At 36.9% G+C, this 14222-nt stretch overlaps 1 protein-coding gene across 1 annotated transcript in view; it reads left to right on the forward strand.

The window, feature by feature from the left end:
• The window catches only part of ARID5B (AT-rich interaction domain 5B), a 180837-nt gene that overhangs the window by 27913 nt on the left and 138702 nt on the right, over positions 1-14222 (forward strand). Inside the window, exon 3 of the mRNA XM_086679800.1 lies at positions 3556-3781. Coding sequence (XP_086535926.1) covers positions 3556-3781 — 226 coding nt within the window. The remainder of the gene's footprint in view (positions 1-3555; positions 3782-14222) is intronic.

A 14222-nucleotide genomic window follows, 5' to 3' on the forward strand; every position in this document is an offset into this window, starting at 1 on the left:
TAAATAAGCAATGAGTAACACACACACACACACACACACACACACACACACACACACACACACACACACATATATATATATATATATATATATATATATATATATATATATGTATGTATGTAAAGTTTACCCGTGAGCCATCTAAACTCATCTCTGCAAGGACTCAGGACAATGAAAATGGGAGTTAATACTGACGTACCACTCATTTATGTTAGCCCATTTAATCCTCAAAATTACCATAAGAGGTAAATAGTATTATTATCCTTTTTTTCTACATACATACAAAATCTTGAAGCACGGGGAGGTTAAAGAAGTTTCTCAGTGTTCCATGGTGAATAAATTGCAGACCTGGGATTTAAACCCAGGCAGAAGGCTCCTGAGTCCAGGATGAATACTCTGTGGGCAGATAGGAAACCTGGGTTTTTGTCTAAGTTCTATTGGAAGTTGGTATGAGGATATGTCATAAAATGAAGGAGGTGGAATAAATCAGGGTGTGCAAGTTTAAATGTTGATTGGCTGTCCGGGGGGCCAGGCAGGTAAGGCAACAGGGAGTGATGGGGTCAGTGGTCAACTCGAGATCTTGCATCTTATCTAAAGAAAGCAACCACTTCCAACTGTTTGGGGGGACGTTTTTGTTTGTTTGTTTTGGCAGAGATATCATTTTATTTTACTATTTCATTTCATTTTATGAAAAGATGGACGTCTGGATACCTTGTGCAAAGTTTTCCGATTTTTAGAACATGTGCAGAGGCCGGCAATACACAGGCAGGCTAATTCATGACTAGATCCTTTCCTCTGACATAGAGGATTCCGTGATTCAAAAAGCTGTTTTTTATACAGTGGTAGACACAAAATCCAAATTACAGAAACAAGCCGTTTAAAACAATGATGAAAGGGGATATGGGCTCCGATAGTGTCTCAACACAGCCTACATAAATATTGATCGGGAACTGGGTTAATTGAAAAGCCAAGGTACATTAATAGAATAACAAAGTGTATTTCTTTGTGTTCGTTTTGTGTTGTATTAGAGTAAATCAGCAATATTTATCCAGTGCTAATTCTCGGTTTGCAGAGAGCTAATGTAATCATGAGATGAGCTTATTGAAATTCTTTTCTTAGACATAGAGGCTTGCCCGAGAACGGCGTGTATTAAGAACTTTAGTCAAAGCTTGCTCAGAATAGTAAATACGAACATGTGATTTATGCCATTGTGTGTACAAAGCAATGTTTCCTGAGACATTTTCTATATATATGTTAGCTGTTTTGTTTTTTGGGCTGGTCTGCTGCTTCCCCCTCCTCCGCTTATCAGATTTCCTTCTAAATCCTGGCATTTGACAATGTTGCAGGGCCAGTTTCTCTGTGAATCCACAGTAAAACATACTGGTGGTTTCACAATTAATCCAAACTTGGGTTTATGGCTTATGTGTGTTTATGTGAATTCCTGCATTTGTTTTTATATGTGTGTGTATATTCATAAAGTCTGTTTCTGAGAGAGAGAAAAGGAGGGAGAATAAAATCTATAGACTGAATCTTGAAAGATGGGTTTATTCATCAATGACATCATAAGGATTGTATTTTCTCTTGGTTAATAAACTGTTTGTTTGGCGGGCGTTGTAAGCCAGCCAGTGCTAGTCATGCCATTTCTTGGAAAAGATCTGAAGCAACTGGTAATTGACATGATAATCATTTGATCATAGCGCTATTTGAAAATAACACTCATCTCCAAACTTGTCTCTTCTAAGGAACCATATTTGGTATCATTGTTGCCAAATTCCATCTTTGCCAATGTTGAGTCTTCTATACCATGATACTTAATTATTTTCAGTATATTCTAAATTTGATTTCTGGTGTACCCTGTCCAGAAGCTGTTCCCATATGCTTTGAAACAATATCCAGCCTGAATTTTCATTCTGACATTTAATAATCACCATGTAATAGCTATAAAATGCGTGACAACTACAGATCTTTTATTTCAAGAGGATGGTGTAGTGAATCTGAGTGAAATCATCCATTGAAATGGTACTTTGTAATATGCCCCATTGTTTATAAAGTATTGAATTTTTTTTTTTCAGGAGCAAAGGATAAAAACAGTTTCCACTTTGGGTCCCATTCAGGGGAAGTTCATATTTAATCATGATAAGAGAAAGGACTCCATTACGAAAGTTTTACTTTTCATTTTTGATAGAGTATTTATTTTGCTGCTGCCTAACAAACTTTGTTCTCAGAAGCAGCTTGGAACTGGATGAGGAAAAGTGAAATTTTAGATCCTACCTTAAAACATTTTTAAAAATGAAATCCAGGGTTTCTCATTGTGTGAAGCTTATCTTAATAAACCCTTTTTTGTTTGCTTTGGAGTAACGTGTGCAGTACTGTGTGTGTGTGTGTGTGTGTGTGTGTGTGTGTGTGTGTGTGTGGAGGTGGGGGGCGGGAAGGAGGAAAGAGTCATGTTTAACAGCAAAATTAGCCAAAATCACTTGTGAATTCCTTTTGTTTAATAGCTTAGAGACATCTTCCTGTTGTTGTTTGTCAAAAATATTTCTAAGATTTTGTAAGCTTAGGGGTTTTCACAGCTAAGCTTTTCTTCAGAAATGTGAAGTAAAAGAAATGAAAGAAGTCAGTTCAAGTTGAAATGTCAAATGCTTCAAATAATTTAACTTAAAACCCAGTGAGATGATCTTAAGCTTTTTCCAAGGAATCTTTGGGTAGGAGAGGCCTTCCTTTGCTCCATGGATGGATCTCTATTAAATATCTTGCTAGACTAATTCTGAGTCAGAAAAGTTGGTTGTTTCCTGGAAGCAATTAGGGATGCTTAAAATTCAAATTTATGATCCATAGGAGAAACTTAAGTTTCAACTACTTTTCTTAGATTCAAAGGCTTTCTCCTCACTCACCCTCTCTCTTCTTACCCCATATGTATTAAAAGAAAAAAAATCAGTTCATTTCTCAACTTACAAAGTTTTTAAGAAACATGAGAATGTGTAAGTTTCTTTCAGTGGGAAGCACATAACATTTATGAAGTATTTCTTTTGGGATTACATCACAGTTTTATTTAATTTTTAGGACAAAAGTTAAATTCAATATTTGTGTATAAGCCAAGGGAAAATGTACCATAAACATAGGAATTTGGGGGTGAGTCAGAGTTCCAAGAATCCCAGATTTACTTAGACCATTTATATAGAGACAGGCTAACCATTAGTCACCTAGTTCTCGCTTTTTACTTTTGCAATTAACTGCACCTAAAAATTAGCTTTCACCTGAGTGGTCAGATAGGCAGCATGGGCTTTGGCAGTTAGCATTAAAAATAGCTATCAGAATTACTGCTCTAATCGTATAACAAATATATCTTATAAATTATTTTTCAACTAGACAGCTAGCAGTGAAAACCCATTGAAATGAAGCGAGCTATTAAAGATACTCTGTCACCAAAAAACACATTGTTTGCTCGTGTAGGGCTAAACCACTCAAATGGTATTTCAGATGGGCTTTGTTGAAAATTTGTCATTTGCCTCTCAACCACCAATAATAGTTTTGTTCTCCCCTGACCACCTCTTGTAGGATGAAGTCATTGCTGTTTCCGAAAAGGTAATCGTGAAGCTTGAAGACCTGGTCAAGTGGGTACATTCCGATTTCTCCAAGTGGAGGTGTGGCCTCCAGGCTGGGTCGGTGAAAACCGAGGCCTTGGGAAGGAATGGACAGAAAGAAGCCCTGCTCAAGTACAGGCAGTCAACCCTCAACAGTGGGCTCAACTTCAAAGACGTTCTCAAGGAAAAGGCTGACCTTGGTAAATAGAATTTGTACTTCCAAATCTAACGTGTGGGCGGATACAGTAACCTACTTTTTTTTTTTTTTTTTTTTTTTTTTTGGTCATAGACTTTTCTGGAAATCCTGCCATATATATAATTTTACATATAAAATTTCTTTAGCCTCAAAGGGTCCTCGGAACACCTTATGGGCACGTAGTCTGGGTGTGTAAGGGATGGGTGTTACCTGCCAGATCACAGGGCCTTCTTGGCGTGGAGCCCTGTGCTAGAACCTGGGGGATAGCACACGTGACCTCAGGCAGCTTCCACGTGGTGTCAAGGCGTGAGACTTAACTAGGACACCTGAAATAGAACTAGTGAAGAGTTTAAATATTTGTTCTAAGTAGATAGTATGACATCTATTAATACCATGTCAGAATTTCATGTTTTCATGTTGGGTGGAAAATGAAGTGAGGAAGACAGGCGAGTGACTTCATGTGGAGCAGGAGAGCAGTGTCAATGCGGGGAAGCCACTGGTTGGCGACTCATGGCGTAGGTTTCCCTGGGCTTTTAGCATTCGGAGATCACCATGAACATATTTTTTTCTTTCCTTCCCTCCCTTATTCCACTATGAGTTTAAAGGAGAACTTGAGATTTGGAGTAGTTATTCTAATTAGTGTTCGAATCCTGACTCTCCTGCTTATTAGCCGTGTTTTCTGGGCAATTTGTTTAACCTCCTAGCCTCGGTTTCCCTATGTGAAAAATATGAGAACTTTACAGGGTCACTGAGATGTAAGATACAAAGGGTTTCGGACCGTGATGACTGGTATATAGGAGGGGCTCCATAATTAATTCTATTGCTTTTTCTTAACAGTTTCTTCTCCAGTGCCTTTTTGTGCCCTTTTCTTGTGTTTTGGTTTTTTTTTTTTTTCCCTCTTGTTTGTACGTCCCTCTGGCATTCAGTTACTTACTCTTCTAACATTGCTCAAGACCAAAGTTGTTGACCTCTGATTTAGACTCGTTATTTCCTCTTTAGGCAAAGAGGAACTTCACTTTTAACATATTAAGGCATCTTTTTCTTTCATTCTGGCACAATGCTGATTTTCATAGCCCTATTTTATGCCTTAATGTGACAACTTCCTGTTTTTTTTTTAACCTAGGATTTAACTATTACGACAAACCTAGACGATTTATTTAATTGGCATAAAGAGACTACATAACAACAGTAACTGTCTTTCATGGGATTCTGATTTGTGATGAGCTGTACTGTGCTTTGGGACTCATATTAATATTTTCTTGCAGTTTGAATCAATGACCAACAGTTTCCTGTCATCTTTTGGTAGATGTCAGGCAGTAATATTTTGGACATGGCGGCCTGTCATGTGTACATTTAGAGAAAATTATTTAATCTGGTGGTTTTATTTTAAAGCCAATAAATTGATTTCTTAAACTTCCTATATATTCTGTTACACGTCCCAATTTTATGAACACACAAATGACCAGTCTTCTGACCTGTGCTAATGCTGAATAATAATACATCTGTTGTATTCTTTTCCTAATGTATGATCTAAGTTGTATTGCTATTGTCTTATGTTTTCCTTAACATTAAAATGTTTCTTTTGTTCGTTTGATTTTTTTTTTTTTTAGTTATGGAATATACTGTTACTAATAAAAAACTAAACAGGAAACCCACAGGGGACAAAAGGATGTGTAGATGGTTAAGCTTCTTGTTGCACATATAAACAAGAGTATTTATAGTGGAACTGTTTTCTGTTTAAAATTGATAGTTTATTAATGAATATGAAAAGAAACTCAATCTCTTAATTCTAACAAAAGATTTAGAGGGTTTGATCTTAGTGAATTCTAAAAAATGTCCATGACCTATTTTTTAATAACTGATTTCAGAAGAAATTGATTTATGGTGAATATTCAAATTACTTAGTGGTGTTTTAACTCTAGCTGTTCATTAGACTCACCAGGGGAATTTTGAAAATAATACTGATTGCTAAGTCCAGCTTCCCCAAATTCTTCATTCAGTGAGATTGAGACAAGTCCAAGGAATGTGTACTGATAAAAGACTTTCTAGGTGATTCTAATTTTTTTTTTTTTTTTTTTTGGTCTCATTTGGGAACAGCACTACAATTAGTGCTGAAGAAGGGAAAATAATCAACAGGAGATTTGATTGGGAGGCTCTCCTCTGGTGAACAAGAAACACCATGTACTTTTCCTTTCTTTGTTTTTTAATGTAAAATACCCCTTTAAGGATAGAATTTGGGGCCTTGAAATTCTACTCAGTTGGTATGAACTGTGGGGAATTTGAGACAAATAGCTTTTGTAATTGGAATGCACACTGTGTTGTAATAATGTGGAAAGAGAAACAAAAACTTTCCTTAATGTAATGAGTTTCCATTATCTGCCTGATCTAAGGTTTACAAGTCTACATTGTTAGGATTTATATTGGGGAGATAGGGGGTGTCATTTGCTGTACGCATTCCTGTCCCAGCAACTTTCTCTTCAACCTCTTCCTTTCTCTGTCTGCAACATCAAAATATTTGTTGTCTGTACTTTTCTTTCTGCACAGTGGTTTTCTTATCTCTCTTTCTCTTGGCCACACTGAAACCACTTCCAATACCACATTGTTAATGGAAGTTCACACACTTATTAGGTTTTTCCTTCTGTAGAACACTTCCAACTCCTCATTGTTCTTACCAAAGAAAGAAGATGAACTCTGAGATTACTTAAGACCCCCCCTTTTTTTTTCTGGTGGAAGTAAGCAAAGAATGGAAAGATCTCACCTTTCTGTGGCTAAAATAAAACTCCAGTACGTTATTTTTTTAACTGAAGTATTTCATCACGTTAAAACATCAATAACAACATACTAATTAGGTTGACTCTTAAAGAAGGGATTCTACCATCTAAAAGCTAATTAAGGAACTCTTCTTGCTCAACGTTTAGGTAGAATAAGCTCCCTTTAATCCCGGTTTGTGTCACTTCCTGTCCGTCTCTGAATAGTAAAAAAAACAAGAATGTTCTCACAAATGTGTGTCTGCCAACAAATTAATACTCCGCAAAGAGAAACTCTGCCCCAAATGGCAGCTTCCAATAACTGCTCTGATTCAAACCACAGTTCTTATTTTTTTTTATCCCCTTCCCCTTTAAGGACAATATTTGCGGATATCATGTTTGCTTTTTACAAAATCTCTGCATTTTTCGTTTAAGATTCTAAATGGCTGGTGATAACATGACACATCTAGGTAGTGGGAAAGACAACAATCTTCAAAAACACTCCTGAGATGTGTTGCAGCGCCTTCGTCCCCTTCCCTCCTCTTTGTCCTTTTCAAAGAAAGAAAGTTCAGTATGAAACCAATTCAAATTATGACTTTACTCAGTGAGATGTTTTACCTTCTGTCAGTTTCATACTGAAGTTTATAGAAAAAGAAAAAAAAGAAGAAAGAACTGTGTTAAAATAGAAGGGTTAAGGAATGTATTATTCATAAGCATAACGAACACAGGAACCTGTTTTTCCAGAAGAATTGGGTTGATTAAATCATTCACTACACAAGCTTCTAGTTATTTATTTTTGTCTTTAGAATTACAGTACTTAGCTTTTGTAATAAAGTGGACTTGATACCCATATTTGGTATGGCAGTTGGAAGTAGTCAAATGAAGAATTATTTCATTTTACGAAATTTTTAGCAACTAAGGAATATAAACACTATCAGTTAAACAAAGCAAACTTGCATTTTTTATTCCTTGGGCTATAGTTTGAAAAAAATCAAATTATTTTATATAACACTGCTTCTTACAGAGTTCCTTTAAGTGAAGTATGAAAGCTGCAGAGTAAGCTTTATTGGCCTATAAATATGTCATTATAGTTGGACTACATTTATATGCTTTGGATTGTTGTTTAAGCCAAGAAAATATGTCTCTACAGGTTGACTTTTTATTGAAACCCTTTGAGGCATACAACAGAATGTATTTTAGGCCAAGGTTATTAAAACAGCATTTTTATTTTTTTGCAGCAGACTCATTGTCAATTATGCTGCCACAAACTGTCTGTGGATGGGCAGTTATAAATGGTTTCATCTCCAAATGTGTCTCTAGAAAAAGAAAGAAAAGATAGAAGCATCTGAGCTGAAATTGAGAAGAGAGACCAAAGGATGTGGGTGTGGGTACAGCTGAATTTAATGATGGGGGTTCCCTCAGTTCAATTTCTGTTTCTAAAGGCCCATCAGATTGAGAAAGTGTGGCTTCCCCTGTCCCTTCTGGTGCTTGGATTTTACTGTACTCTGGGGAATAAACAGCATGGTGGTTGAAAGAGCAGTGGATGGGAGGTCAGGAGACTCTTGGCTCTACTTGTCCTGTAGATCTGTCACTCGCTGGAACAGACAGCAGGTGTTTGTGCCTTCAGTTTCCTTGGATGTAAAATCGGTGTAATAGTGTGTACCTTGCTTTATCTCCCTGGATTTTTGAGAAGGTCAACTGGGGACTAATTAGTTAGTGTCAATGGCAGCATTTGTGATACTGAAGTCCTAGTATTTTCACCATGTTACTGTGAGAAGGAGGTTCTATATGATAGGGAGCTATGTGGTATGATATTAGTTTATTTGTCCCTTTTGAACTTCCTGAATCATGTGGTCTAGTGTTTAGGGCAGGGTTTATTCTCATTACTGTCTGCCTCAATAGAAGACGGTTATTAAAATCCTTCTGGTCTTTGCTTTAATATATTATATATAATATATATTATATATGTATTTATTTATATATTATATATAATGTGTATATATTGTGTATATATAATATGCACATATATTACATATTAAATAGATTACATATTATATATTAAATATATATTATGTGTATATGTATAAATGTATATAAATTATGTGTGTATATATAATGTATATATATTATATGTTGAATATATAATATATATTAAGTATATATATTATAAATATATACTATGTATATACATTATGTATGCATGTACGTATGTATATATATACATATAAATTATGTATATATTAAATATAAAATATATGTATGTATTTGTAAGTTTCTTTACATATAGATTTTTTTTATGTTGTATAACTTTTTTCCTTTTGATAATTTTGTCAAAATAAACTGGGCCATTAAGTGCCCAGTAGTATAAATGACTTCTCTAGTACTTTTAGTTAGAAATTAACTATACTGCTTGGAAATCTTGGAAGCCTTGTGTTTCAAATGGTTATTTCAGATCACTTTTGAGTCTGATGTGTCAGGCTGCTTCCAAGGGTGTGGATTGGGTCATGATTCTTATTCTGCATTGAAGAAAACAGTTTAAATGTCTGCATTATGAAGCATGGTAAGGTGCTGATGGTTTACCATAATGAGGAATTTTCACCTGATACATCTAAGGAACTTGCTAGGATTGAAGACATGCTAATTATTAAGACAGTCCTTTCCTTCCTTCCTCCTTCCTTCGTTCCTAGATGTAAACTTCGTATATTTATTAAACAGTCTTATGTACGTATTTGCTGTTTACGTTTTAACTTCCATTGCTGGGTTAGCTGTACTGTTTTCCCTAAGGTAGAAACTTGTGAAGTTTCTTAGATGGTATATTGTTGAATTTTTCTATTCATGAATATCATAAGGAATCCCTACGGAAGGACCCCTTCACTGAAACAGATCTGGCCTTTATAGTAGCCTTGAGTTCAAAATAGAAATCAATTACATATGGAGCCTATCAGAAATTTGTAAAGGTACTTTCTTTTTTTTTTTTTTAATTTTTTTTTTCAACGTTTATTTATTTTTGGGACAGAGAGAGACAGAGCATGAACGGGGGAGGGGCAGAGAGAGAGGGAGACACAGAATCGGAAACAGGCTCCAGGCTCTGAGCCATCAGCCCAGAGCCTGACGTGGGGCTCGAACTCACGGACCGCGAGATCGTGACCTGGCTGAAGTCGGACGCTTAACCGACTGCGCCACCCAGGCGCCCCTGTAAAGGTACTTTCTAAAGGAGTTTCTCACAAGGCCTTCTGACAGTATTGTTGTGTGAACCACACATTCTTTAAAGAAACTCATCATGGCACAGTTAACACTAGAGAAGTATGCTGTCAAAGGGCCAACATGGCTGTTTCCTCAAGGTTACTTCATGCCACTGTAAAGTGACAGCCCAAAGGACCTTTGACAGGAGTGAGTTCATACTTCCAAGAATCTGTATCCAAGATGTTCAAAGCTTTAGAACAACTTAATGATGGGATATTTTCTATGGATCTAGGAAGACATCAGGGAGATTGCTTCATTTCATTTCAACGTTAAAATTCAGCTTGCCCACGTAATCAAATAGTTGAACGTTGTCCTGCAATAATGGTAGAATGTGTGTGTAAGAAGTGTCTTGAAAAAATGACAGTCATGTATTTTGTCTGCACTTAGCCATCTTGGCTGTTCCTGCTGGAAAGGAAGTCTGCAAAATCTAACCATGTGCGAGCCAGTCAGCAGCTAGTCATGGATATTGCTGTCTAGATATTCGTGTTGCCATCATTCATGAAGGCTCATTCCAAGTTAAGACCCTTTCATTTAGAATTTCTGTTGACTTGTGCATCTTCTAGTGTTTTCTAGAATTATGAATGCTTTTTAGAATTCCAGATTCCTATCTTCTCTTGATAATGGACTGAAGATGGGTAGTCAATAGAAGAGAAATTTGTAGAATTTAAGAGTTTATTCTTTTAAAATTGGAGATCTTGGGGCAAAAGTAGGGGGAAAAACATGAAATTGGAAATTTCAGTGCTATTTTTAGTATTCAGGTTACCAGTATTCACCTCTTGGCTACAATGCATGAACAAGGTAAGAAACTCATGCTTTTTTCTAGCTCTTCAGAGAGTCATTAGGCTGGACATTGATGTCGTTGATGTTTCTTCTCCCCTTTCCTTGAAATAGTTCTCAATCCCTATTATTATATTATTATTATATATATACTCTAATATTAGTGTTTATTTGGCTGAACAATCCCATTTTTTTTCAGTTTTTCCCCAGGATGTGGTTTTAAAATCTCTCACCATCCTGGTTACTCATCTTAGGATCCACTTTGGGTGTCCTTTTACACCTGCTTACCCATTGATGTTTTATGAGCTCATCTGTGCTGAGAAACCTAGACCAAAATGAGAGGCGGCTTCCAGTGGAACAGAGACTGATAACATCCTTCAGGCTTGGCAGGCTGCACTGACTAACATATGAGACTCTAATACCAGCTGTATCGTCTGGACTTCTACTTCTCAGAGCAAGAAGGAGGGAAAATATGTTATTTAGCCACTATTCCTGAATTTTAGTCACCTGGGTTTTTTTGTTGTTGTTGGTTTGTTTTGGTTTGGTTTAGTTTGGTTTTGTAGTAGTATTAAGTGTAGACTATTATCTAATGAACATCATTGTCAACTAAGATGGCAGGAGTCTCTGTGGCTCAAAACCAGTGCTGTGCTTTTCTAGCTTCTGTTGTTCCTGTAGTTGTGTACTATAGCATTTAAGGTAGCACTTGCCCCAGTTGAGTTTTGCCTGAATAAAGGTCTTCAGTTGAATACCAGCTTGGTGTCCAGCTAGTTTAACCTGCTCCAATCAAATAAGATAAAGACCAAGAAGTATTCCCTAAATTATCATATGTGTTAGTTGAATGCATTATCATTCTCCCGGACTCCAGCTGTTTTTGCTTTTTCATTTGTTTTCATTTTCTGTTCTTCTGGCATTTGGTCTTTAATCAGATACTCTGTGGTCATGTCTGTGATAAAAAGACCATGATGGGGAAAGCAATCAACCCATAATTTTGTTTTATTATTTCATTGATTTCATTATTTATTATTTCAGTAATAAGAAATGTTAATTTCACAATGAACTATCTGTGATGGTCACCATCTGAGGATAGATAACCAAAGATGAAAGAAATTTAGGTGTGGTCACACACAGAGACACAGTCCTTTGCCATATATATATATATATATATATATATATATATATATATATATATATAGTGTGTGTGTGTGTGTGTGTATTTATGTATCACCTTTAGCCTGGTTACATATCGGGCTACTGGAGAAAGTCTTCTAGGGAACCTTAGCTTCTTGCAAACTCGTTAATTTCTGGTATCATAGATGAATTGATGAACTTGAAGCAATAAACCTTTTTGCATTTGGTGACAGGAGTGCAACATTGACTCTGTGCCTCTAATGTGCTTTAAAAATGAGGTTAGATTCAACAGTTCCCCTTCCAACTGGAGATACATAATGCTTTCCTCCTATTCTTGTAACCCTAAAATGTTTCTGTTTGCTTTCCACCTCTCATCTATTGAGCCTCTGCATGGTTACTGACTGCAGGCTGTTATTATAGCTGCTATCACGATGGCCTCACCTTGGAGCACAAAGCACATACATCCTACATGTGAATTGATGTGACTTTTCCAGGGGGTTTTGTGAGCAGATATTTGATTGGGGCATTTAGACTTAATTCTCTTTAGTGTTGACGCTGATTCTTCCAAACAGCTCGTTTATCTTTTAGAGTACTTGAAATGTGAGGTTTTATTGCAAAACATTAATTTTCCTAAATGTCAAAGATGCGCTCCCCTTCTCTCCTCCAGCATTATGTGTTTAAGTCTGTAGTTTGTGCAGGTCACTGCAGAGAAAAGCTGAGGTTTGGACTTTTACCCCGTTTTAATAAATATATTTATTTAGGACAGACTGGAATAATGATGGGTTTTCAAAGCCTTTACGAAGTGCTTCATGCACAGTAGGGGCTGAGCAAACAGTGCTGCCATTTCGGGGTTTCCTGATTGCCTCACCTTGTGTGCTTTCAGTTAGTATGCTGGGATGAAGTAGCCTTCCTTCTTTCTTTCCTGAAATCCCAGAGCCGTGCCTTGCCGCGAACTTTCTTCCTTTGGACCTCTCCACTTGCTTTCTAAATTTTCAGTAATTTTTAACATTTTTATACTTCTGACCCTTTTAAAATACTGGCTTTCAGCCTGTAGCCCTCCTTTCTTCAAAAACTTTATGCCTGCTGGATAAAGTACAATGTTGTCGGCAAGCATCCAGTGCTTTTCTTTTTATTAAATAACTTTCACTGTTGTTTTTATTATTACCCATGCTATCCATATTGAAAATGCAGGCATTGCAAACAACAAGCAGAAAAATGTAAGCTGCTTCCCTCCCACCCAGAACTAACTGCTGTTAGCACTTTGATATATCTATATACCAGTGGATATCGTATATGTAGAGACCATTCATATGCATATACCTTTTCCCCATAAAAACAAAATCTAACGTTTGCCTCACTGATTTAAATTCATACAGATGTGTTGCGACAGTGCCTTCATGTCCTAAAAGGGTCCACACTGTTTCTTCCTGCCTGCATAATGTTTTATCATAGAGGTGTTTCTATGGTTGGACATTTTGGTTACTTCTGTTTTCCCAAAACTCTGTGAAATTCTTGTTGCTCTGCACATACCCATGACTATCTCCTTATATATTTGTAGAGGCGGAATTGCCAGCTCAAAGTGCACTTGGAATGTTAAGACAGCCTATCTCTCTCCCTTATCTCCTATTCCTTTATGTAAACCTCCTGCTTCAGTCTAACTTGTCTAACTGCTTGGTCTTCTTTCTCTTTAACAACATGGACCTACCCTCCCACCCCCCGATCTCTGCAATACACTTTGAGTGGCTCATGCCTTCACTCATTCTTGAAATGCCCCTTCCAGGACTCTCTACCTATAGAAATTCTCTTCTTTAGGACTCAGTTTAAGCCCTGAAAGCCCTTGTATGCCATTCAGCTCTTAGTATTTTCCCTGCTTACAGAGCTCTTATCACACTTAGTGTCTCTACCACCTACTAAGCTCCTTACTCTGTAACGAGCAATAGAATGCAGTATCTTTTTCTTATCTTCCCCATAACAGTCTTAGGTCTATCATGTAGGCACTCTAACTTCAAAGCTATACCTCCTAGGTTGAGTAAACATGCGACTTTTATGATCAACCTCTGAAATCTCTGGCGTTCTCTGCTCCGAGTCGAATTGGGATCCCTGTGTGCATACAGTGGTTGACTTCTTTTCCAGCACTTCCTAGGATGACACCCTCTAGAAGAGGGGCTGTCTCATTGGTACCTGGGAGGAGAAGCAATATGCTGGGGAAGGGTATATCGCTTTTAACTATTTTGGCTTAATTTGTAGTCAGCCATGTGTAGACTTATTGTAGGAAACTTATTGAGAGCTTTTGACCATGCTCGAAGCTAGCTGCTGGCCTGAGGATTTTTGGTGTGGTTGTAGGGATTTGTTGTGTGTAGACATTTTATGTATTAATGCTGGCATTTATTAATTCGTCTCTTCCTCAAGGGAATATTTTACATGTTTCAGGATTATAGCAGTCACAAAAATGTGCGGGGAAATAAACAAATCCAGACTGGACTTGCTCTGCCTTATCTTTTTTTTATTATCGGCTTGTTCATAATCTGTCTTTTTTTAGGTGACAGGTTA

Source organism: Puma concolor, chromosome D2, assembly GCF_028749965.1.
Source record: "Puma concolor isolate L17-30 chromosome D2, mPumCon1.1.hap2, whole genome shotgun sequence".
Lineage (NCBI taxonomy): Eukaryota > Metazoa > Chordata > Mammalia > Carnivora > Felidae > Puma > Puma concolor.